We start from the raw sequence: 25,270 nt of genomic DNA, 5'->3' as shown, positions 1-25,270 counted from the left end.
TGAGGAGGGCCGCAGGAAGTGCAGTTCGGGCTTGGGGCCAAAGCAGTCTTGAGGATTATGAGTTCTCTCTTTCCAGAGGCTCTCCAATCAGTCTCACTTTTTCTGAGAAACAGCGTGGGTTTGCAGGAAGCCTGTCTCTGCCACACACCTCCCGTGAAATGAAGGCCCACAGGGCCAGCTGTGGCTGAAAATAGTTGAATCTGATGGGGTAGGAGGGGGCTGAAGCGGTGATGGGTTGACCCAGGGACTCACGGAGCCCACCCCTCACTGAGACACATGGAAACCAAGGCTCCAAGGGGTCAGTGACTGGTCCGGAGCCAGGCCGGTCCTGCAGCCCAGTCTCCTGACTCCCCGCCCAGAGCTGTTTCGGCGGGGCCACTCCCCTGGGCTTATTTCGCTGTGAATCAGTTGTATCAGCTCTAGGTTTCCAACTGCTGTTCGATAGTAAATTATATTTTATTAGGACATTTACATTCTCTTACCCTCCTGTGGAAGTTTGGAACCGCCAAAAAGAATGTTCTTGTTATGATTAGAATAAAATCCCAACTTGTGCCTGCAGGCCCATGAGAGCCTCCATGTCCTGGGCCGTGCTCGCCTCCGTGACTGACTGCCTGCCCTCTGCAGGGCCTGGCACCATGGCCTCCCTCCGCGCCGTTCCTCCCACCTCAGGGCCGTTGTACGACGGTCTCCTCTGCCCAGATTTCCACCCTTGTCCTTTCCGGCCTGGCTGCGGCTCGCCCTCAGGTCTCAGCTCGGGGATTTCCCCCGCAGGGCGGCTTCCCTGGCTCCTGCCTCTACTGTGGGCCACTCGGCCACTCACCGCCATCCACGCGGCCCTGTGACAGAACGCGCTCAGCTGTTTGCTTTCTGTGTCCTTCCAACCAGAGGGCGGATTTGGCTGTCACCGCACAATCCCCAGCATTTAGATCAGTCAGGGCCCTGTACGCAGTAGGTGCTCAACACGTGTTTGCTGAATGCATCATGGCTGACAGTGGTTGTTCTAAGTCCATTCCTCCGACGCTGGGTTTCGCATTCAGCTTCCGTGTGCCCTTGCTGAGTGTGCAGTGGGAGCCAGGCCCTGTGCCAGGTGCCACAGGGGACACACACGGGGACACCCTGCACCTAGGGCCAGGGCTCTGCCCACAAGCCAGGAGACGGTGCGACTGGACTTGTGTCACAGGGCCCGTGCAGAGCGGTGTCCCTGTGAGGAACCCGTGTGTATGAGGCCCAACCCCGGAAGTGACAGAGGCTGTTCGGGTGTCCTGTGGGGACATTCCTTTAGGACAGAGGAGAAGTGGTTTGGGGGCCTCGGTGTTTCCACCTGCAGCTCAGTGGGTCCGCCGCCCACGTGTGAGGCGAGAGCCTCGGGCAGGTGAGAGCCAGGCTCCGAACAGACCTGGGTTTGAAGCTGCCCAGTTGAGCCTCTGCTTACTCATCGGTCAAATTGGACAGTGATGGCCACTACAGGGGAGGGGCTGGTGACATTGTGTGAATGCCCAGCCTGGGGCCGGGCACCAGATGGCTCCTAGCAAGGGCGAGCACCCTCTCCTTCCCTCTTGGGGGTCGTCAGCAAAGCCCCCGGTGGTGGTGGTGGGGCACCATGGTGCGTGGAGGGGGTGCCCGAGCCCCACCCCCGCTCAGCTGGCCCGGGACTGTCTCTCCCCCGCAGGGAGACTATGTCTGGATGGACCTGAGGTCCGGGCAGGAGTTCGACGTGCCCATCGGGGCGGTGGTGAAGCTGTGCGACTCTGGGCAGATCCAGGTGGTGGATGATGAAGGCAATGTGAGTAGTCCCCGTCTCCCCCACCCCTGCCCCGGGGAGGGCACAGACTGACGGTGACCTGAGGTGGGGACCAGACAGCGACCGCCCCAAGGGGTGGAGGCAGTGCCTGTGTCCTCACACCCCCCTGGAGTCTTCCCCCCACCCCCTGGGGCAGAGGGCGCTTCCCCTTCTGGCCCAGGCCACCTGTTCCACGCCCTCAGGGGTAGCCCATTCCGCCCAGTATTGGAGACGTGTGTCAGTGCAGGCGTGTGTGCAAGTGCGGTGAGCAGGGGTGGCGCCGGGCGGGGAGCTCCTCAGGCACCGGCGTGCTTTAGGGTCAGACAGAACAGAGTCAGGTCCCGCCCCGACCCTTACTAGCTACGCAAGCTTTGCCAAGTCTCTGCCCCTCCTGAGCCTCAGTTCCCCTTCTGTAAAATGGAGGTAATGGGGCCCATCTCATAGGGTGGTGACCCGCCAGTGAGGTCACATGTGGAAAACACCTTGATAAATGAGGGTCAGTCTGAAACCACCCTTAGTCCCGCTCTGCCGGGCTACGACATCACGGGAATTCATTGTCCACCCTGATGCTGCCCTGGGAGTCAGCCTGGCAGGTGAACCCTTTATCTCCGGGGGCCCTGAAGGAAGGGGGACAGGTCCTGTGGGCTGGTAGGGAGTGAGGCTGGGGCTTTGGGGAGGGAAGGAAAGGGCTGAAAAAGGTAGGTGACCTGGGCAAGGGCCCAGAGGGGACTCCTGGGGCTTCTGGGCAGTGCACCTGGGCGTGGAGACGCGTGGACTTGATTGGTGTAAGAACAGGGTTGCAGGTCAGCAGGGAGACGCAGCTCCCCCACAGTTTGGGTTGTGCTCAACGTGTGCCCAGTGCTGGGGACACACAGCTGACACCGGGTCCTTGTCTTAGCTCCCTGGTCTGCTGGTGGAGGGAGAGGGTACAGCGGCCTGGAGCAGAGGGCTCTGCCGGGACAGGGGAGGGCTCGGGACCCTGGGGACCTGGGGGTGGACCTGGAGGCTCAGCGGCATCATCATGTCCCTGCCGCCCCTGGGGCGCCCTGTCAGGGCCGCACAGCCCTTTGGCCCAGCTCTGGCTTTGGGCCTGCACAAGCGTCTGTGACAGGCAGGGAGCGCAGCCACCGTTACCCCCAAGGGAAACTGGGGCGCGGAGAGGGCCGCCAGGACTGATCACACAGCTGGTGAGCAATGGTGCCGGCTGGCCGAGGGCCTGGGACCTCCGGCCTCTGTGCGTTTGTTTCTCCCCCTAGTATCTCAGCGGCAACTCGGGGGCTCAGGCTCTGCAGACCACACTTTTGTCCCCTGAGCCTGCGGTGTCACTCCTGAGCCTCCAGTTCAAGGCCTCTCTAGGAAGTCCCCCCCCACCCCAGGCTGCGGCTGCAGAAGGGGACTGGCAGCACAGACAGGCCCCTCGAACCCGCCTGCAGCCTCGGGGTGGGGCCCAGGGGCTCTCCCTGCAGGCTTGAGTTTCACCTGGGTCGTGTTGCATGTCAGATGGTGTCCCGTAACTGTGTCACCGGATCTCAGAGGTCCCCTCCCACCTGCCCCCACGAAGGCCCTGAGCTCGGGAGCTGCAGAACGGGGAGGGCCAAGGCCGGAGGGCGCAGAGCAGGTTTGGGAGGCTGGGTTTGCCTTAGTGGACTTGGGTGCCCTGGCTCCTGGCTTCCTCTGTCATGAGGCTTTCTCAGTCTCACGCCCTCCTCACCCCTCCAGGCTGTCTCTTTCATTCCTCTGTCTTCGAGAAGACTCTTTCACCTTGAGAGTGAGGACCAGGCCACTCCCATCTGGTTCTGCAGAGCTCCACAAAGGGTCTGCCAGGAGCACGCTCTCCATAAAGACTTACTGAGCGAACGCATGAAAGGCTTTGGTTCCCTTTCATGGGAAAGGTCAGCGTGCTCTCTGGCACCCTAACACCCTGCCATTGCCGGGCTGTTCCCACTGCCAGATGCGCCCCTGCTTCCCTTCCTCTGCAGAGCTGTGGCCCCTGGCTCTCCGAGCTCAGTGCGGGCCAGCTCTTTCCCTAATGTGTCCTCGGTCCCTGGAATTAGCCGTGTTCTCTGTCCCTCCCTCTCCCCACTCTCTCTGGTAGCCCCGAAAGGCCAGGCCTGGGTCTCTGCTCTGGTCACACTCCAGCTGGTGTGGTAGGTGCCTGTGGACATCGATCTGAGAGGTGCTGACGTCAGCCGTCAGCCGGGAGGCAGGCCTTCCACACGGGAAAGGTGGGGGCAGGCGGGGGGGGGGGCGGGGGCAAGGGCGGCTCAGCTCTGCCCTTTCACTGGCGAGCCACCGTGCCTTCCGAGTGGGACTCCTTACTGTAAAACAGCGCCAGCAATTCTGTTACAAGGAATAACAATACTCAGCACTGGCTGAGCAGTGACCAGGCAGCGGTGGTGTTTGGACCTAGCAGGAGGAAAACAAATGTCGTCGGCCTTTATTGTATCAATTAATCTTCCCACCATCCCCAAGAAGAAAGGACAATTATTCTAACTCCCATTTCATAGAGGAGGTCGTGGAGGCTCAGGCAGCAGTGACATGCACGGGTGACAGGGTCACACAGTGGCTGAGCCGCCTCTTAACACTGTGCTGAACCGTTTGGGGGGAGGAGCTGCAGGCCGAGAGGTGGGGTCCAGTGGGGAGGGCTGACAGCCTGACCCCGAGTCCTCTCCCTTGGGGCCGTGCTGGGGCCCAGGGCCCAGGCAGTGAGCAGGGACCAGGCAGAGGGAATTTTCCAACTGGATCAGCTTTTATCAAGAAATACGGTGTCTGGGCGAGAGGAATGTTCCACTTGGGATTGGAAAGTCCAGGCCCATTCTTCTATCTCACCACCCAGCCCATTCAGGCCTCCGAGGGGCTGCGTGAGGGCCTGACCTGGATGGGGAGGCTCCTGGCCCAGAAGGCACTGTTCAATGCCAGGGACACTGTCCCCAAACCCTCTGAGGCCTGTGCAGGCCACCACCCTACTCTGTTCCTAGTCTCCCATGTGAGGTGAGGGGGTTGGAGTAGGAGACCTCTGGGGTGTCCCCACGACTGGGACTTCTGCTTCTAATTCAGACCCGGTCCTCAGTGGTCACAGCCAGCCATCTGTCCCTTCAGAGATTCCCCACTATGCCATTTGTGCCCGGTCCCTGTATGAGGCTCTGTGGAAGGGACACAGCAGACACAGCTCTCAGCCTGGGGGCAAACAGGAGCTCAGGGACAGACTGGTGCTGGAGGAGCCTCCAGGGCACGAGGGGCAGGAGGGGAGTGCTGGAGGTGAGGGGCGGGACAGCAAGGGGCAGGAATCCCATGAGAGACGGTGGTCTGGATCAGGGTAGGGGCTTGAGGGTGGCAAAGAGGGCACTTTAGAAGGTTGAGTGGGTAGGAGTGGGTAACCGGTTGGATTGGGGGTGAGGTGGGATGGGCACTGATGCCCAGATTCCTGCTAGCGGCTATCTGCTAGGGTTTGTTGTCCCAGACGGGGCTGGGGGAGAGTCAGGTGTGAGTCCTGACATGCGCATTGTACCTGCTCAGCAAGTCTGAGGGCTTGAGCTGGAAGGCAGTGGAGGTGTCCTCTTCATGCCCTTCGCGGAAGGGTTCCTCCGGCCCTGAGGCTCCCAAGGTTCTGGGTTTTGGGAAGAGGGAGGGGCATGTGGGGGCTTGCCTCAGGCTGTGGCCACACCCTAGAGCTTAGGTCAGACTTTCACTTTCTTGGAAGGCTTATGAGGAGAAAAGTTGGAGACTACTTGGGGTGGGGTGCGGGCCGGGGGTGGGGTGGGGGGGGCGGTGAGGAGCGGTGTGCTTCCAGCCTTGGGAGGGAGGAAACTAGGGCTTTGCAAGTTCCTTGAAAGAGCCAATGCTATAGGCCAGATGCTCCACCGTGCGCCACCCCGTGGCAGCAGAGAATATTGCAGGGAAGAGAAGGGGAATCAGGATAACTTCTGTCCAGTTTCCGCTTCAGCTCAGTCCTGAAAGTTCCCCTTCTCCACGTGTGCGATCAGCTAGCCGTGCACAACCTATCCTGAGTGGGTCCGCTTCTCCCCATCTCCACCACTCCTGCCCTCCTCCACCAGCCTCAGAGCCTTTGCTGTTGCTGTTCCCTGGACCTGGAGTTTCCTCTCCCAGGTCTTAACCGTCACCTCCTCAGAGAGGTGGTCCCTGACCACACTGTCTAAAGTAGCTCCCCAGTGATTCTTCATCCCATGAGCCTGTTGCTTTATATCTGAAATGACTTTTTGTGCATTTTTTTTTGTTGTTTTTTACTGGAGCCTAGATCTGAAGTCAATGCTATCTTCAAGTATTACACTGTCCATTCCATTCTGTAAAGTACCTGGGGGACTCTAATCCCCTTATCACAACCAGGAGGTGGGGCTGAGCCCCCTGGCCTGCCTACCTCTTCAGTCTGTAGAGAGAGTCCCTACGAGGAGGAGGAGAGGCCCAAGGGGGTTGGGGGTGGGCAGTGCCATCCTCATAGACTCAAGCCTGTTAGTGCTGAGAGTGTTTGGCTGTGGAAGAGGACAAGACCCTCACCAGGGTTGCAGAGACAGGGGCTCCCTTCCTCCCAGGGCCTTCTCCCCAGCAGAGCGCAGCCCGGGATTCTGGAGAGCAGCCTGACATCAGCCTCTGTGCCTCCCTGCAGGAACACTGGATCTCCCCGCAGAAGGCCACGCACATCAAGCCCATGCACCCCACGTCGGTCCATGGCGTGGAGGACATGATCCGTCTGGGGGACCTCAACGAGGCCGGCATCCTGCGCAACCTGCTCATCCGCTACCGGGACCACCTCATCTACGTGAGTGCCCCTGGCCCACTCGCCCACAGCCCTGCTGGTGCTGTCCAGGGCCCAGCCTCCTGAGACTGTGAGGTCTGCTGCTGGCCACCGGGGCCAGGGACTCATCTGCCTGTGTCCCTCTGTCTGGGTCATCCTCTGTTTTGGGCCATGGTCTGTGTGGTCTGTGGGTGGGGAGAGAGGCAGTTTGTACCACAGTTTCTTTTTTTAATTATATTTTATTGACTATTCTGTTACAGTTGTCCCCATTGCTCCCCCTTGGCCTTGTTCCACCCAGCACCCCCCACTCCCTCACACAGTCCCCCCACCATTGTTCATGTCCATGGTCATGTGTATAAGTTCTTTGGCTACTCCATTTCCTATACTATACATCCCCATGGCTATTCTGCAACTACTTATTTGTATTTCTTAATCCCTTCACCTCTTCACCCATTTCTCTACACCCCACTCCCATCTGGTAACCATCAAAACACTCTCTATATCCATGATTCCATCTCTGTTCTTCTTGTTTACTTAGTTTGTTTTTTAGATTCAATTGTTGATAGATATGTATTTATTGCCATTTTATTGTTCATCATTTGATCTTCTTTTTCTAAATAAGTCCCTTTAACATTTCACATAGCCCTGACTGGTATGGTTTAGTGGATGAGTGCCAGCCTGTGAACCAAGGGATGATCGGTTCAATTCCCAGTCAGGGCACATGCCTGGGTTGTGGGCCAGGTCCCCAGTAGGAGTTGTGCAATTGGCAGCTATACATTGATGTCTCTCTCTCTCTCTTTCTCTCTCTCTCTTCCTTACCCTCTCTCTAAAAATAAATAAAATCTTTAAAAATATCATTTCATACACTAATAATGGTTTAGTGATGATGAACTCCTTTAGTTATTTTCTTGTCTGGGAAGCTCTTTATGTGTCTACAATTCTAAATGATAACTTTGCTGGGTAGAGCAATTTTGGCTGTAGGTTCCTGCTGTTCATGACTTTGAATATTTCTTGCCAATCCCTACTAGCCTACAAAGTTTCTTTTGAGAAATCAGCTGGTAGTCTTATGAGAACTCCCCCTGGAGGTAACTAACTGCTTTTTTCTTACTGCTTTTAAGATTCTCTCTTTATCTTTTATCTTTGGCATTTTAATTATGATGTGTCTTGGAGTGGGCCTCTTTGCATCCATCTAGTTTGGGACTCTCTGAGCTTCCTGGACTTGCATGTCTATTTCCTTCACCAAATTAGGGAACTTTTCTTTCATTATTTTTTCAAATAGGTTTCCAATTTCTCGTTCTTTCTCTTCTCCTTCTGGCACCCTTATGATGTGAATGTTGGAATGCTTGAAGTTGTCCCAGAGGCTGCTTACACTGTCCTCGCTCTTTGGATTTTTTTCCCCTTGTTGTTCTGATTGGTTGTTTTTTGCTTCCTTATATTTCAAATCATTGATTTGGTTTTTGGCTTCATTCACTCTACTGTTGTTTCCCTATAAATTGTTCTTTATTTCAATTAGTGTATCCTTCACTTCTGACTGGATCTTTTTTATGCTGTTGAGGTCCTCACTAAGTTCCTCAAGCACCCTTATAACCAGTGTTTTGAACTCTGCATCTGATAGATAGCCACGTTTACCTGTGCCACCATCTTGACCGGAAGTGTCATACCACAGGTTCTCATTCCTCCACAGGTCTTGAAACTACTGGGCAGAGTTGGAGAGAGGCTCAGTGTTTACCCAGAGACAGGGAATTTCTGCCCCCCTGGGGTTGCTGTGGGGTCAGGGCCTGCCTGTTACTGACTCCTCAAGATCAAGAGAAGATAGGTTGAGAGTCCATACGTAAGGAAGCAGATGGAGGAAGGAACATGCTCCTTGACCATCCCCCAAGACTCCATGGTGCCACCAGTTGTACACACCCCCCACACTCCTCCACTTGAAAGCTGAGGAGGACAAATGCAGACAGTCTTCTCAGCCCGGACTGAGCTGACCCCAAGAGGTGGGCTCAGAGACCATCAGAGCAAGAAGGGCCCACGGGGACCATGTAGTCCAGAGGGTCTCACTCTTGTTGGCCCAGGAACCCTTCATGCTCTTAGAAATTATTGAGGAGCCCGAAGAGCATTTATGTGAGTGGCATCTTGTGCTATTTTTCATATTATAAATGAAAATTAAAACCTTTAATAATTCTATTAATTCATTTAAAAATAACCATAAAAACCCATTACAGGATAACATTTTTATGAAAAAGAACTATATTTGCCAAAATTTTAAAAAATAGGGAGAACAGTGACGTTGTTGTACAGTATTTCCAAGTACCCTGAATGTCTGGCTGTAATAGAAGACAGTCAGAGTCTCGTGTCTGCTCCGCACTCCGTCTGTGGTGCTGTTGTTCTGGTCGAAGTGTGTGAAGGAAGTCTGGCCTCACTACCGTGTGGTGGAAGGGGAAAGGCCTTGCTGTTTTCCTGGAAGGGAAGCGCTTTGGACCACGCTCAGAACTGCTAGTCCAGTTGTCCTGTTACATAGACAGGAAAACTGAGACTCCACAAGGTTTCGCTGGGCCACAGCTGCGTGCTGGGGCCACTGCGTGGCTCTGACCCAGCCCCTCCCTCAAGCAGCTCAGGGGTGAAGGGAACTGTGGACGTGCAACAACCAGGAGAGAGCAGAAGGTCCAGGCCTCGGGCAGGCTGGTGTGGCGGGCACGCTCAGGGGGATGTGGGTGATCACTGCCTGAGAGAAAGGCAGGGAAGCTTCCAAGGGCCTGGAGGAGTGAGGTGTCACTCTCAGCTCGGGGACAGTGGTGGGGCCCCTGGAAGTGGGTGAGGCTGGCTGGTAGAGATGGTATCCAGGAGAGGGCACTGCACGAGCAGAAGTCTGGCGGCAGGACCATGCCAGGTGAGCGGGCAGCACAGCCAGTCAGGTCGTCAGGATCACGAAGGGGCGCTGGGGAGATGGGGCTGGAAGGGTCTGAGGTAGCCCAGGAGCATCCCGAGGAATCACAGCTGGGAGCTCTGGGAGCCAGGGGTCCATCCCCTCAGCTGCTGGGGAGCCCTCTGCTGCCCTCCCCACTCTGGGTCCCTCTGTAACTTCCAGCTCCCAGGGAGAGCCTGTGTCTGCGCTTCTGACATCACCCATTGCTCAGCAAGCTGCTTTCACAGGAAGCCACTTGTACTGACAAATCCTCTGAATGGGGGTGCACCATGGAGGCACATGGTGGCACCTCCAGCCAGGAGCAGTGTGGCTCAGCCAACCCAGTGGGGCTAGAACTTAAACCAAGGCCAGACGTACCCCAAGAGGATCCACTGGTATGCACCCCAGTTTTCGGTGAACCCCTCCTTGCTCCTCTCCCTGGACGGCAGGTGGACACAGGAGGGTCGTGGGGCCCTCCACGGCCGCTCACTCAGGCTGGGTGGAGGCTGCCCTGGGTGAGCAGGGAGCTGCCCGCCTGCCCACCAGGAAGGCCACGGCCAGAGCTGACTTCCGGACGCCCTCGGTGTGGAGGCGGAGGGCCCCTTCGCAGGGGGGAGCTGAGTGAGGCGGGAGTTGTCTGCAGCGGGGACCCTGCAGACCCTGTCTGAGAATCACTCAGAGGCATGTAGCTGGTCATTTTACGTGTAGTTTGGTGATTTTGCAGGCAAGCTGGCTCCTCTTGGGGGAGGGGGTTGGTTAATGGACGGAATCCAGGAACAAAGGCAGCGACGGGATCTGTGAGAGTGAGGGGTGGAAACTTCGGACGGTCTGGGATCAGTGAGTCTCATTCACGACATTTTGGGGGGTAGATGGATTAGCTGGCAGCTGATGGGGAAATCAGCCTGGATATCATATCCTTGAGTGGACTGACTAGGAGTCGAAGGAAAGAATTCCAGAGGTTTACACACACTCCAGGAAATCCCGAGGTCTGCACCATTTGCCTCCCTGGAAGTGTCACTGGAAACCTTTCTGACCACTCTCTGGGTGGGGGAGAGGAGGCCCGGAGGGCCAGGGTGGAGCCGGGAGGAGGCGTCTGCGTTGCTGTTACAGGGCTCTGGTCAGAAAGCCAGGCCGCGGCTCCCAGGAGGTCCTCAGCCCTGACTGCCCATGGGCCTGAGGTTCCGGGCGTCTGTTGGTCTGGGGGCTCACGCTCAGGAATCGCAGCGTTCAAGGAGGCTTCCTTGACTTGCTGATCCACAGCTCTGTGACCGGGATGGTGCAGGATGAGAGCAGGGCTTTGAAGGAGCAGCCGGGCCATCGTCCCACTCGGAAACCATACCTGTCCCTAACCATGGCAACCCCCAGGCACTTCGTGGCTTGGGTTACCCTGGGCCCAGCCCCGAGCACCCAGGATTTCCTCAGATTACCGCACCGCTCACAGCCATGAGCGGGGCGGACACTCTGTCCCTCACTGTCTGCCCCGGCTCGCCTGCTCCAGCTGGCCCGCCTCCAGGAGCCTGAGGAACAGACAGTACCCCAGGGCCACTCTCAGCCTGGGGCCCGGAAAACAGGAGAGGGCCCCCCCCCCACCAGGACACATAGCAATCTCTCACAGGGTGGTTCCAGAGGCCAGGGCTGTCCTGGGGCTTGGCAGGGAACTGGTGGCAGGGTTGATAGGGACCTGCGACTTCCTGATGTTGAACGAAGAGGTCTGGGAGGCCCGGGTCCAGATCTTGCCATGTGGCTTTTGGGGGTTCTCTGCCAATCTCTGCTCACAGCCTTCACTCTGGCAAGTGAGGAGATCTCTTGGACAGTGACCCTGGGAGGGGGTGTGTGTCCCAGGATGTTTGTTTTGGTTTCCATGGTTTGCTAAGGTAGAGCCTGTGGGTTGGCACACCTGAGGGTTTCCTGGAGGAGGTGGAGCTTGAGATAAAGTGGATTCCTGCCACATCTCCTAGGGTGTGTTTCTGGCCCCAGAGAGGCTTCTTGAAACCCTCCTGGGGACTTGGAGGCCCCTAGGGACCTTGTGTGCTGTGTTCCTGCCTTGGGAGCAGTCTCTGTCTGTCCTCTGCCCAGCCCGTGGCCTCACGGGGCAGGTTTTATTACTGGAGACCTGAGCAAGGGACCTGTGCTGGGCGGGTGGGGATTCAGTCTGCTGACTGTGGACTCTCGGACAGACAGCGCCTGAGGGCTCAGGAAGCAGTGCTGAGCGGCTGAGGGGATGGATGGGCACTGAGGCCCAGAGATGGGCAGGTGGGCCTGGGGCCCCAGCCAGCAGTGGCCAAACCTCTTGCTTCTCCCGCTGCCAGCTCCACAGTCCCCCAAGTACATCTGGTGCTTGGCTGGGGGATGGGCATGCTGATGGACAGAGCTGGGCTGGCGTGAAGAGGAAGGAGGTGCCGAGGGAGGGGTCCCAGGTCCTGTCCTGCCTGGGCGAGGACACTGATGTCATTGTCGGCCGCGCTGGGAGGCTGAGGAGGAGTAGGCAGGGGAGGGAAAGGAGCCCCACTCTGCACAGAGTGGACATCGGGTGGGGACGCCCGGGGCACGGCACGAGAGGCCTGGTGTTCGGGACGGCTCTCTGGACTATGGACGTACTAGAGAGGCCGGGGAACCCTGGTGGGATACGAGGGCCCAGCCCCAGCCCCGGGAAGCCTTCTCCTGGGTCTCAGCATGCCCTCGGCCCTCTCTGGCACGGCCCCTCTCCTGCTCCTGGTCACGGAGCTTGCTCTCGGGCCACCTCTGTTTGGCTCGGACGCCCCTCCCCGCTGCCTGCTTCATTGGGTCTGAAGTACAGCTCTGCCTCCAGCCTCAGCGGCTGCTGTGCATCCACACACAGCCGCCCGGGTGACCCTTCCAAGCAGACCTCCCACATGTCACGCCCTTCCATGCCTCTGTGCTTGATTCCCAGTGAGAGACCTCAGCTCCCCCTCTCCCACACCCCTACCTCGAGGAACCCACGGGCCCTTCTGAGCCCCCACAGCCCCGGGCTTTCCCTCCCGGGCCCCAGTGTCTGGCTGTCAGCCTCCCTGGGTGTCTCAGGTTCTTGAGTGACTGTGTGAAGCCAGCTCGCGCCCTGGGGTGGCCGTGGGCCAGGCGGGCGAGCATCACATTGTCAAGGGGGTACGACGAGAAAGGAAGGTGGCGCTTGTGGACAGCCGCTGTGCACCAGGGGAAGTTACGCCCTTTGGTCTCTACAGCAGGCTGGGAGGTGGGTGTTAACCACCCCCTCTACAGATGAGCAGTCTGAGGCTTAGAGACTCAGGTGCTCTGTCAAAGGGATGTTCCTTGCGGTCACTCCCCCACCCGGAGACCAGAGTCTAGCTGGTTCCCACAGCTGGACAGGGCTGAGCAGCAGGGGCAGGGGGCAGGGTGTCCTGGGGCTGGAGGTGGGCGGGTCCTGCTCTGAGAACTGGGCCCCGCCCTGGGCTGGTGCGGAGGTGTTGGTGGAGAGGGACCTGTCTCCCTGTTCCCCACCAACCTGTGTCTCCTGCTCCTCACGTCCCCACCTCAGACCGGCTGTGGCGGCCAGGCGAGTGCGGCACAGAGTGGTGCAGAGCGGACCAGCTCTCCACGTGCGTGCGTTCAGCCTGGCCGCCCCCTCCAGCCTCACCCCTGTCCCACCCCGTCTCTTCCCGCTTGGGCTCTTGCGCACGGTCAGTTGGTCAACATGGTGAGGCTCAGCTGCTTCTGGCATGGGCTGCTTGGAGGACAGCCAGGGAGGAAGAGGAGAGTCCTCTGGGTCCCAGGGAAGGGTGGTGGCTGGCGAGGGCTCCTGGCCTGGGGTGGGCAGAACCAGGGTCAGAGTCTGACTGCTAGGTGCCCCCCAGGGCTGCTGGCTCCGGCTGGGCATGTTCCCCGATGCCGGCAGCAGGGCCTCCCCTGGGTGGCCACCGCAGGCGGAGGCCGAGGCTGCTGGGGCCTGGCTGTGGCTCTGGCGGGGTGGGGGGGGGCACTGAACCTGAGTTGGAGGGGCGGGTGGACGAGGCTGTCACCTCCCCTGTGAGCTCTTGTCTTTCTTCAGCCTGTCTGGGCCCAGATGTCACACACCCATCACCCATCGCAGGCTGGGCCCGCCTTTTTCAGGTTGGGGTGGGGAGGGGCAGGAGGCGGGAGAAGCAACCACCAAGTGCCTCGCCATGCCCAGTGGCCTTGCTGTCCCCTGTGCAACAGGGCACGGCCGCAGCAGGAACTTTGGCACTCAGGTGGCCACTCTGTGCACGAGGGAGGAGCCCGCAGGGAGAAGGCACCCAGGTGGCTCCCTGAGGTGCGGCTGGCCCCGGAGCCCGAGCTGCCCAGGGTGTCTGGAGCCTCTGTCCCCAGATTCAGGGGCTGGGCCCACCCAGCACCCAAACCACCCGCCCCTGCAGCCCCTTCAGCTCTTCATGGCTTGCTTCCGTTCCCTCTGCCCTAGAAAGGTTTAGAATTTCACTCTAGAAGTGTGGGCTGCAGGGCTTGGAGACAAAGGTGGTCGTTGGCACTTGAGGAGTGCCTATAGTGTGCTATCGATTTTCTTCAATTCCATAAGCAGTTGCTTTATGCCCATTTTACAGATAAAGAAATCAAGGCTTAGAGACCCTCTCTCCCTCCCACCTCATTTCCTTTCTCCCTTCATCCCTGTCGCGGACACCTCCTCTGGGCCAGACCCAGTACTAGTCTGAAGACCTGCCCCGATCGTGGGGAGGCGGGGTCCTGATACCAGAGCCGTGTGACGGAGGAGCCGGTGCAGCCCCTCCCAGAGGGACAGAGCAGGCAGAGCTGAGAGCTCTCGGGAGCCAGAGCCTCCCACACAGGAAGTGGTGAGCTCCCCGTCCCTTGTCCTCACAGACGTACACAGGCTCCATCCTGGTAGCTGTGAACCCCTACCAGCTGCTCTCCATCTACTCGCCGGAGCACATCCGCCAGTACACCAACAAAAAGATTGGGGAGATGCCCCCGCACATCTTCGCCATTGCCGACAATTGTTACTTCAACATGAAACGCAACAGCCGTGACCAGTGCTGCATCATCAGGTGGGCGCACCAGCACCAGCGTGGGGCCCCAGGCTTAGCCCTCTCGTGGGGGTGTCCGACCGGCGGCCCTGCACGCAGCTCCCCACCTCAGGATGGCTGGGATGTGGCCCAACACAAAATCATAAATTTACTTAAAACTAGATTTTGTGTGTGTGTGATTACGTGTCACAGTATATTTAATGTGTGGCCCAAGACAACTCTTCCTCTCCCAGTGTGGTGCAGAGAGCCCTGCCCAAGAGCTCTGCTAATGTCTCATAATACAGAGAATCACCTCCTCTTCCCCAGGTCTTATATCTCCATTAATGCTACCAAAGCTCACGTTTGCTTTTGAGGCCCACCTTATTCACTGCTGGCTCCTGTAAAGTTAGGGTCAGTTGAAAGCTCGGGATCCTGTCTTCCTCGGGCAGGGTGTACAGGGACAAAGCATGATCAGGCATCTGACACGTGCCCTGCTCTGTGTCAAGTAAGGACGGAGGGGCGTGCACATCTGAATGAAGGGCGAGGAAAGTGACCTTCGGCTGTGGGGAAGCAATGAACCCCTCTAGCCTTTCCCCAGCCTGGGAAGGTCTAGGCTGTCAGCCCATTTCACAGATGGGGGAGCGCTGGTGCGGGGAGCAGCCTGGGCTGAAGCTCCGTGGGGAGGGGCGGCACAGACTGTGACGAGCTCTCCGGATGCCTCCACAGCGGGGAGTCTGGGGCAGGGAAGACAGAGAGCACGAAGCTGATCCTGCAGTTCCTGGCAGCCATCAGTGGGCAGCATTCCTGGATCGAGCAGCAGGTGCTGGAGGCCACCCCCATCCTGGAAGGTAGGGCCAGGGATCTCCGGGTGGGGCCGGGTGGCTGGGTGGGGGCTGACCTTGCCCGTGACCCTCTACCCACCCTGAAGCATTCGGGAATGCCAAGACCATCCGCAACGACAACTCGAGCCGCTTCGGAAAGTACATCGACATCCACTTCAACAAGCGGGGTGCCATCGAGGGCGCCAGGATCGAGCAGTACCTGCTGGAGAAGTCGCGCGTCTGTCGCCAGGTGGGCCCAAGCCCAGGGGCAGAGCTGTCCCTGCACCGGACCCCGAGCCGCAGTGCTGCGTGGTATCCACACGGTCCGAATAGCCTCACTGTCCCCAGGCTGCTGCCTGCGTGCCCCTGACCCCTAACACCTGTGCCCACATCCCCAGGCCCCCGATGAGAGGAACTACCATGTGTTCTACTGCATGCTGGAGGGCATGGGCGAGGACCAGAAGAAGAAGCTGGGCCTGGGCCAGGCCGTGGACTACAACTACTTGGCTATGGTGAGGCCCAGGTGGGATGTCTGGGGAGCAGGACACCCACCCCACTGAGGTCAGGGCAGACTGAGCGCCCCTCCCTGCCCCAGCCCACCCTGGCCTCAGGCTGCCTTGAGGCCCGTGTTTGGTTACATTCCCGCTTGCACACATCTAGACAGATGCTCACCATAGATACACATTCCTAAATGTGTGTGGGTGTCCCAGACTCTGGGACACACAGATGCACTGCGCCCCCCCCCCCCGTGTGTACATGCACACAAACCTGCCTGTACACCTTGTCTGTGCTGGTTCAGTCTCAGGGGACGTGAAGCCCGGGCCCCCCAGGCCCCCTGGAGTGTAGGGCTGCTGTGGCTTCCTACTCGCAGACTTTCAGATTGCAGGGCTCTGGTGCCAGCCTCTTGCTGCCAGCAGGCCACCAAGGAGGCAAGGGCCCCAGGGCCATTGCCACCGCCTAGAGCTAAGTGGGTGGCCAGGCACACAGGAGGCTGGCTCGGGGGCACCAGCTGTCCTGGGGAGGCCCTATTGTGGGCTGCCTGGAGCTGGGCTGAGCCGTGTAGACACAATTGTGGGCAATGGCACCTGAGGGGTGCATGCGTGTGTGTGTGTGTGTGTGTGTGCACCGTAGGGGTGACTGGTCTTCCTAGACACGTCCTGTAGCTGGCCAGCCTGGCACACTTTCACACACACACACACACACACACATACACACACACAGTGGGCCCAGCCCTGGCAGTGCTCCTCCTGCCAGCTGCACCTGGTGAGGGGTTCAAGTCCCCGAGGGTGGGTGACCACGGTTGGAGGGGAGCACAGCAGGGCCTAGGGGCTGGGCCTGCCAGGAAGGGCGATGGACCAGGCCTGGCGTCAGTGGCCTCACTCCTCCTACTCATGAGAAAACGGGCCTCCAGGGTCCCAGATGTGGAAAATGTGTTCTTGAGACGCCCGGGCGGGAGCTCTCTAGACTTCCTGGAGGAGTCGGGGTGCTTGCCATGCCCGGAGCCCCAGGCTGCCTTGGCTGGGCAGTAGGGCCCTACGGCTCAGGCACTGCCTCTCTGGGCCCCTGATGCCCCCCCCGCACCCGCTCTCCCCCAGGGTAACTGCATAACCTGTGAGGGCCGGGAGGACAGCCAGGAGTATGCCAACATCCGCTCCGCCATGAAGGTGCTCATGTTCACCGACACTGAGAACTGGGAGATCTCGAAGCTCCTGGCCTCCATCCTGCACCTGGGCAACCTGCAGTATGAGGGTGAGGGCCCGAATGGCACTCCACTCCCCCACCTGCACTGGACCCAAGGGCAGCCTGACACCTAACTGCCCGGGAGTCCAGGTGGCTGTTTCAGCATGTACCCTCTTAGGGATAATGCACCTGAGGTAGATTTGAACAGATCTGTTAGCCTCAGGTGTGTTTTCGAGGTGCTGAAATTCCACCGTAGAGATGTACAGATAAAGCATAGTGGGGTAGTGGGGGTGGACAGTTGGCCCTTTAAGGCCACTTTCTTTTTTTTTAATATATTTTATTGATTATGCTATTACAGTTGTCCCATTCCCCCCCTTCACTCCACTCCACCCTGAACACCCACTCCCACCCACATTCTCCTCCTTTAGTTCATGTCCATGTGTCATAAGTTCTTTAGCTTCTACATTTCCCATACTATTCTTGCCCTCCCCCTGTCTATTTTCTACCTACAATCTATGCTACTCATTCTCCATACCTTTTCCCCCTCTCTCCTCCTCCCACTCCCCTGTTGCTAACCCTCCATGTGTTCTCCATTTCTGTGGTTCTGTTCCTGTTCTAGTTGTTTGCTTAGTTTTTGTTTTTGTTTTTGTTTTAGGTGTGGTTGTTAATAATTGTGAGTTTGCTGTCATTTTACTGTACATGTTTTTATCTTCTTTTTCTTAGATAAGTCCCTTTAACATTTCATATAATAAGGGGCTTGTTGATGATGAACTCCTTGAACTTGACCTTATCTGAGAAGCATTTTATCTGCCCTTCCATTCTAAATGAAAGCTTTGCTGGATAGAGTTATTTGGGATGTAGGTCCTTGCCCTTCATGACTTGGAATACTTCTTTCCAGCCCCTTCTTGCCTGTAAGGTCTCTTTGGAGAAATCTTCTGCTAGTCTGATGGGAACTCTTCTGTAGGTTACTGTCTCCTAATCTCTTGCTGCTTCTAGGATTCTCTCCTTCATTTTGATCTTGGGTAATATAGTTATGATGTGCCTTGGTGTGTTCCTCCTTGGGTCCAACTTCTTTGGGACTCTCTAGGCTTCCTGGACTTCCTGGAAGTCTATTTCCTTTGCCAGATTGGGGAAGTTCTCCTTTATTATTTGTTCAAATAACTTTTCCACTTGTTGCTCTTCCTCTTCCCCTTCTGGCACCCCTATAATTCAGATGTTGGAACGTTTAAAGATGTCCTGGAGATTCCTAAGCCTCTCCTCATTTTTTTGAATTCTTGTTTCTCCATTCTTTTCTGTTTGGTTGTTTCTTTCTTCCTTCTGTTCCACTCCATTGATTTGAGTCCCAGTTTTCTTCCCATCACTATTGGTTCCCTGTGTATTTTCCTTTATTTCACTTATTGTAGCCTTCACTTTTTCATCTAATTTGCCACCAGATTCAACCAATTCTGTGAGCATCCTGATCAGCAGTGCTTTGAACTGTGCATCTGATAGGTTGGCTATCTCTTTGTCACTTAGTTGTATTATTTCTGGAGCTTTGATCTCTTCTTTCGTTTGGGCCATTTTTTTTTGTCTTGATGTGACTGTTATGTAGTGAGGGGTGGGGCCTTAGGTGTTCACTAGGGCAGGGCAACCCAGTCACTGGGTTGTGATGCTGCCTGTGGGGGAGGGGTTCAAGAGGGAACAATGGTGCTTGCTCCACTCTCTGCTGGATTTCAGTCACTTCCCCTGCTACCCACAAGCAAACTGGGCCCTTCTGGTGCCGATTTCCATGTGGGTGGGTTTGTGTACATTCTAGGACCCTGTGGGTCTCTCCAACAAACTCTCCTGTGAGACTGGGAGTCTCAGCACTTCAACCCACCCCCCCCCATAGGTGTTTTCAGTCGGTGTTTGAGGCTCTATCTCCTTGCTCTGGAGCCCTGGGTTGGGCGGTCTGTCTCGCTCCCCAGTTTCACCTGGTTTATCTGCATGAATGTAGGACTACCTGGTCTGCCAGCAGCCTTGCTCACTGACACCCCTTCACAATACACCACCTCGCTAGGTCCACCCGCTACCGCCTTGGGTGCCTGGGGTCCACCAGCCACCGCTTTTCTTGCAGCGACCCTCTCCTCTTGGCTGCCTGATTCCGCCCCTTCTACCGGTCTGGATGAATGTGTCTACTTTAACTCCTTGGTTGTCAGACTTCCATACAGTTCAATTTTCTGTCAGTACTGGTTGTTTTTTGGTTTCTAAATTTTTGTTTTCCTTATTTTGGTTGTGTGAGGAGGCACAGTGTGTCTACCTATGCCTCCATCTTGGCTGGAAGTCTTGTCTCTTTAAGGCCACTTTCAAATTTGGTTTCTTCTTTAAGGCCAGAGAGGGTAAGAGTTTTTTTGTTTGTAAATTTTTAAATTAATTCATACTAAGGTGTGAGTGACTGAATAGTCATCTTCAGAAAAGGGGAAAGGGCAGGAAAGAACATGTTCACTCACCCAACACTCCCTGGGCACCTACTATGTGCCAGGCTGGGAGGTGGTCCTCTGAGGGAAGCACCCAGTCCCACTTTGCTCTTGCCCTCGGTCCCCAACATGGTCCCTAGACAGAGTAAAAGCCTGAGCTTTAGTCAAAACTGTCTCTCTGGGACAGTTTGTTTGGTGAATGAATAAATAATCCCGGCTCTAAGAACCTTAGTCTAGTGAGCCTGAAAAGACTAAGAGACGAGAAGAAAGGGCACAGCAGGCCGAAGGAAGAGTGTGTGCAAAGGCTCCGAGGCCTGAGAAAGCAGGGCCCGGGTGGGGAAGGACAGAGTGTCAGGTCTGAAGCTAAGCGAGTTCACAAAACCTGTCTGGTAGGAGCCACTGAGTGCCCTGCGAGTCTGGAGTGGAGGTCGGGGGAGGGGGTGGGACCACCAGTGTCTGTGGCTTGGGGGCTGGGACCCACATGGTTTCTGCGTTCATGGTGTGCTCACAGTTCGTGATGAGAACACGCGTCAAATGTACAGCAACCCAGGGAAGGGTTTAATCACAGAATGGTGTCCTCTGTGGACAGAGCAGCCCCCTGAGAGCAGGGGTGGCCTTTGGTCCCCTTAGACAGCCCCCTGGCCCCCATGCCCACCCCCTTGCCTGATGCTGCACCCTCCTGCTGCTGACAGCCCGGACATTTGAAAACCTGGATGCCTGCGAGGTCCTCTTCTCCCCGTCCCTGGCCACAGCTGCATCCTTGCTTGAGGTCAGTGCCTGGTCTTCTGTCCCCAGGGCTGCTCTTCTCTCTCCCAGAAGGACAGGTTTGACTTCAGGTTCGGGGGCTGGGCAGGTGGAGGGATTCAACACTGAGAACCACTGTGTACAGGATCTAGGCTGGGAGCAGCCCCCCTGGGAGGAGTAGAGCCCAGAGCTGGGGAGCCACACTGCCTGTCTTAGCCCAGCTGCTCCTGTGGGCATGGGGGCTGATGGGACCAGGGTTGGAAGCCCTGGGTGAGTCAGCCAGACTTTTAGCAAACACATACTAGGCTCTGCTGGGTTGGAAAACTGCAGTGAATGAAGCCAGAGTCAGGGCCATCCCTGGAGGGACAGGTGACCTGCTGGGGCAACAGGTGGGGGCTATCAGAGAGTATTTCCCCCAAGCACTGTTTGGATAGGGTTTGATGGTGGGGGAGGGTGTTTGGATAGGGTTTGATGGCGGGGGACGGTTTGGCTATAGGGCCGTGAGGAAGGGCATTCTTAGTGGGGGGCAGTTCAAGTGAGGCCTGGTTGGGAAGCAGGAGGGAGGGGTTCTAGGTGTGGTGGGGGTCCTAGGGAGGGACCAGCTGGTGGGCGGCTGTGTGCGCACCTGGATGTCACCCCACCAGGTGAATCCCCCAGACCTGATGAACTGCCTGACCAGCCGTACCCTCATCACCCGCGGGGAGACGGTGTCTACCCCGCTCAGCAGGGAGCAGGCGCTGGATGTCCGAGATGCCTTTGTCAAGGTGGGTTTGTGCAGTGACCGCCTGCTCTCCCTGCTCTTTGGGAGGACGGGTTGTGGATGGGCAGGAGCCGAGGCGTCCACAGAGCTGGTGGACATCTGGGCCATGATCCTGGCCTGCCCTGGGGCCCAGGCCATGGCCGTTGACTCTGTCTGGCGCCTGGGCAAGAGTCTGCCTTCCCCTGAGCCCCAAAGGGCGGGGTTTGTGCCCTCCAGGGGCCCTGGCAGCTCTGGCCCCCTCAGGCCCTCCACTCTGGCCTGCTTTGATCTCCAGCCCTTTGGACCTCATACTGGGTCACATTCTTTGGGCACTCTGTCTGCTGTGCTGTTCTCAGCCCAAGGGCACCCTCTCTGGTCTCTTCAAAGAAGGCACGGAAGAGGGGCTGGGTCGGAGGGGGTGGGTTCTGAATCCTGCCTGTTTGCACAGTCATACACTTGCTGCCCATTGCACCCCTCCCTGCTCTAGGCCCTGTGCTGGGCTCTGGGACCCTCAAGATGCTCAGAGCTGGTGGGGAGACAGAGAAGGATGGAGAAACGGGAGCCCAGAGGAGGGTTCCTTCCCGAACCGTGAGGTTGGGGAAGGTGTCTTGGGGAAGCTTTGACAAATGAGTAGGAATTGTTCAAGCAGAAAAGGGTGCTCTGGGCAGAGGGAACAGCTTGAGTACAGGCGTGGGGCTGCGAAGAGCGTGCCGCTCCACGGAAGGGGCTCGGCCCGTCCCCTCTGGAGGCGCGGCTGAGCCCAGCGGCTGACGCAGCCGCCCTCCTCCTCAGGGGATCTACGGGCGGCTCTTCGTGTGGATTGTAGACAAGATCAATGCCGCGATTTACAAGCCCCCGTCCCAGGACGTGAAGAGCTCTCGCCGGTCCATTGGCCTCCTGGACATCTTCGGGTTTGAGAACTTTGCTGTGAACAGGTACCGTGTGGGGCTCTGCCCTGTGGGAACTGTCTCCCACAACACAGACATGAGAGACTGTGTTGTGGAAGACAACACAGGGAGAGTCTCCCTTTAAACTACATTTAGTTGGTTCATGCACCCGCCCTGCCAGGCCGCTGGACAGTTGGGACCAGTCATCCTGGCCCGCCTTCTCCCTTTCCTTCCCATCCCCTCCAGTCCCCTGGGCCAGCTGAGGCCAGCCCAGCAAGGGAGTGCTGGGGCTGGGGCTCGGGCTGGGGCTGGGGTTAGGGTGGGAGGCGCCTGCCAGGCCCCACTGCTGACCTGCCCAGTGTCTAAGCTGCAGCCACCTCGAAGCAGGGGAGGCTGGTGAGCCAAGGTTGAGTTGGGGGTCTTAGCCATGCTTGGGGTCCCACACTCTTGGGGGAGCATGGGAGGGGCAGGTAGATGGAGTGGGCCTAGGTGGGGCCCGGGCGGCAGGCAGCCATGCCCACCCCACTTCCTAGCTGTGTGGCCTCTGGCAAGTCACTTCCATTCCTGTCGTGTGCGGGGGTCTCCGAGTCCTCGCCCAGCCCCACCAACCCCCTACGTTGAGTACACACAGTGTCACATGGGCAGGCGCTGAGCTGGTGGCTCAGAGATGCCAGCTGTCAGGGCTCTGCTTCCAAATCTCATCAGCTCCCTTCCCAGGTCCCACTGACACTGTGGGGTCTCTCCAGGCCCCCGTCCTGCCAGGCCTTGGCTCATCCCCTCTGCCAGAGGACTGAGCCCCCTGCTGGCCATCCCCACAGAGTCTGGCCATGCAGGTGAAGGGGTCCTGAACTTGGGCCCTGAGCCCCGGGCCCTAGCTTTAACTCTCCCTCTCACTCTCTGAGGGGCTGGGTGGCCTCTCCTGCACACAGATGGGGTTGGACGTGACAATCCTGCCCCTCCTCAGAAGTCGGCAAACCCTTGATGGGAATGGTGTGCTTGAGGGCACGCTGCACGGGGAGGCAGAGGTGGGCCCTGAGCGGCGGGGCAGGGCCCCAGCAGCACCCACTTGTCCCCACCCCCGTCCTTTGTACCCCACCCCCAGCTTCGAGCAGCTCTGCATCAACTTCGCCAACGAGCACCTGCAGCAGTTCTTCGTGCGGCACGTGTTCAAGCTGGAGCAGGAGGAGTACGACCTGGAGAGCATCGACTGGCTGCACATCGAGTTCACCGACAACCAGGACGCCCTGGACATGATCGCCAACAAGCCCATGAACATCATCTCCCTCATCGACGAGGAGAGCAAGTTCCCCAAGGTGGGCCTGCGGCCGGGCGGGGTCCCCTGCACTGAGCCTCGGCTTTCCTCACCTGCGAAACGGGGCCCATGACACCTGTCTCTCGGCGGGGGGGGGGCTGGGGCCAGTTCACGTGCATTCCTGGGACATTTGGGAATCACCTACGGACCGCTGGGTCCTGCATCAAATGGTGAAGATCTGAGCATGCAGCTGGTGCAGAATAGGTGGTCCAGACTTGGACTATGTCTTGGCATGGGGAAGTTACGGCCCCAGATTTTACCCCCAGGAGCAGATTTTCTAAGCCAGAAGGCACTGTCACTGTTGTGTTGTTCCACTTCATCCACTGAACAGAGGGGACGGGGGCCCAGCGAGATGATGTGTGGGCTGTGCACAGAGGGAGGGAAGTTCCTGAGAAAGATGGAAGAGGGGGTGCGAGACCAGGGCAGGACAGGCGTGGAGTGTGCAGGGGACTGAGGGGAGTGGGGAGGAGGAGGGTGGGCGTGACAGCTGCCCCTCGGTCCTCCCCGCAGGGCACGGACACCACCATGCTGCACAAGCTGAACTCCCAGCACAAGCTCAACCCGAACTACATTCCTCCCAAGAACAACTATGAGACCCAGTTTGGCATCAACCACTTCGCTGGTGTCGTCTACTATGAGAGCCAAGGTACAGGCGCACTGGCCAAGAGGCGTCCCCGCCCCGTGCCCCTCCTTCCTTCGCCCTTCTCCAGGCCGGGACAGAGACACCAGGGTCCTGAATACAGAGAGGACACATAGGGATCAATGACTTTTATTTAAAAAATTGTAGTAAAATATATACAACATAAAATTGGCTATCTTAACAATGTTTAAGTCTACAATCCCGTGACAAGTGTGTTCGCAAGAGAGTGCAGCCGTCATCCCTGCCCATTGCCAGAGCCTGGTCGCCACCCCGACTGGGCGCTCTCACCCCTTAGACAGCAGCTTCCGCCCCTGCAGCCTCCGCTGCCCTGCACGGCACTTCCCGTCCTCACGCATTTGACTGTGTTAAGTACCTCGTGTAAGTGGGCTCGTGCATTATTGGTCCTTTTGTGTTTGGCTTATTTCACTTAGCATAATATCCTCAAGGTTCACACCTGTTACAGCCTGTGTCCCTTTAGCTTCTCCATTCATCTGTCGGTGGGTATTTCAGTTGCTTCCACCTTTTGGCTACTGGGAATCTGCCACTGTGAACACGCTGTACGAGTGTGTGTTTGGGTCCTGCTTTCAATTCTTCGGGGGTGGGCGTGGCACTCTTTCGGACGCACGGGACACTGAGGCTCTCAGGGGGCTTTGACTCTCCTTACGTGACATAGCCCATTGGATGCACGGCCAGGCCCAGAACCAGCCCCGTTGCCCCCAAGACTCAGCAGTCAGACTGAGGGTGAGCTTTGAAGGGGATGCACTTCTTTCCTGCTGGGATATGAAACTGGGATCACTTGCAAGCTAGAAGTCAAGAAGGGGGTCAGAACACAGTCAAGTTTAGCCCATTTGGAATTCTTTCAGGGTTTCTGTCAAGAACTGTCCCAGCAGACTGTCCCAGCCAACTGCACCCCACCCACCCTGGCGTAAAGGCCAGCCCCCAGTGGGCCTCAGCTGTGGGGTGTGTCTGCACTGAGCTCCTGCCATTCAGCCCCAAAGGGTCCCACCCACAGCCCAAGCCAGTGAAATTCAAAACAAGCATGCCACCAGTTTCGTATTTCCTTGTCGTCAGTGCAGAGGTGGCAGAGGGTACCTGGGAGCCAGGCTGCAGGGATGGAATCTGGGGGCTGCTCGGTCCTCCTTCAAACACTGGGTGTGATATCCCAGCCAGCGGTTAGAAAGAAAAAAGCCAATGTTACGTTCGAGACTGTTGAGCAAACCAATAGATCCTTTGTTTGGAGTAACAGAGGATTGCATTTTTCAGTTCAGTTCAGCCAGCATTCACTGAGCATCTATTATGCACCAGGCTTCTTGTTGCTGAGGACATAGAAGTGAAGACTGAGCGAACTGGACATGAAGTTACAGAATTATAGGCTGTCAGATCCGGAGGGAACATGAGGGTCCTCCACTTTTATGGATTTGCAGACGGAGGCCCAGCTAATGAAATGACTTGCCTAAGATCACTAGCCAGTTTTGAGTTGCTTTAAGCAGTGCGTGGAGCCCTGCTTCAATGCAGCATTTCATTCATGATGTGGATGGTGTTAGGTGACCCGAAGAGAAGTCACAGCTTGTGAGCACTGTCACTCCACCTGATAGATGAGGAAGCTGAGGCCCAGA

The 25,270-nt window shown here is 57.4% G+C and overlaps 1 protein-coding gene across 5 annotated transcripts in view; it reads left to right on the top strand.

Moving 5' to 3' along the window:
• MYO7A (myosin VIIA) overlaps positions 1-25,270 on the top strand; it is an 80,226-nt gene that overhangs the window by 11,704 nt on the left and 43,252 nt on the right. For all 5 annotated transcript variants that reach the window (XM_036028772.1, XM_036028770.1, XM_036028769.1 and 2 more), the window contains exons 2-13: positions 1,670-1,783; positions 6,402-6,554; positions 14,254-14,438; positions 15,123-15,244; positions 15,325-15,467; positions 15,616-15,729; positions 16,813-16,966; positions 20,025-20,101; positions 20,721-20,840; positions 21,608-21,750; positions 22,805-23,015; positions 23,525-23,660. In XM_036028772.1, the coding sequence (XP_035884665.1) occupies positions 1,670-1,783; positions 6,402-6,554; positions 14,254-14,438; positions 15,123-15,244; positions 15,325-15,467; positions 15,616-15,729; positions 16,813-16,966; positions 20,025-20,101; positions 20,721-20,840; positions 21,608-21,750; positions 22,805-23,015; positions 23,525-23,660 (1,672 nt within the window). The remainder of the gene's footprint in view (positions 1-1,669; positions 1,784-6,401; positions 6,555-14,253; positions 14,439-15,122; positions 15,245-15,324; positions 15,468-15,615; positions 15,730-16,812; positions 16,967-20,024; positions 20,102-20,720; positions 20,841-21,607; positions 21,751-22,804; positions 23,016-23,524; positions 23,661-25,270) is intronic.

This window comes from Phyllostomus discolor, chromosome 6 (genome assembly GCF_004126475.2).
Source record: "Phyllostomus discolor isolate MPI-MPIP mPhyDis1 chromosome 6, mPhyDis1.pri.v3, whole genome shotgun sequence".
Classification (NCBI taxonomy): domain Eukaryota; kingdom Metazoa; phylum Chordata; class Mammalia; order Chiroptera; family Phyllostomidae; genus Phyllostomus; species Phyllostomus discolor.
Note: the sequence above shows the minus strand (reverse complement) of the source record. Positions and strands in the feature narration are given on the sequence as shown.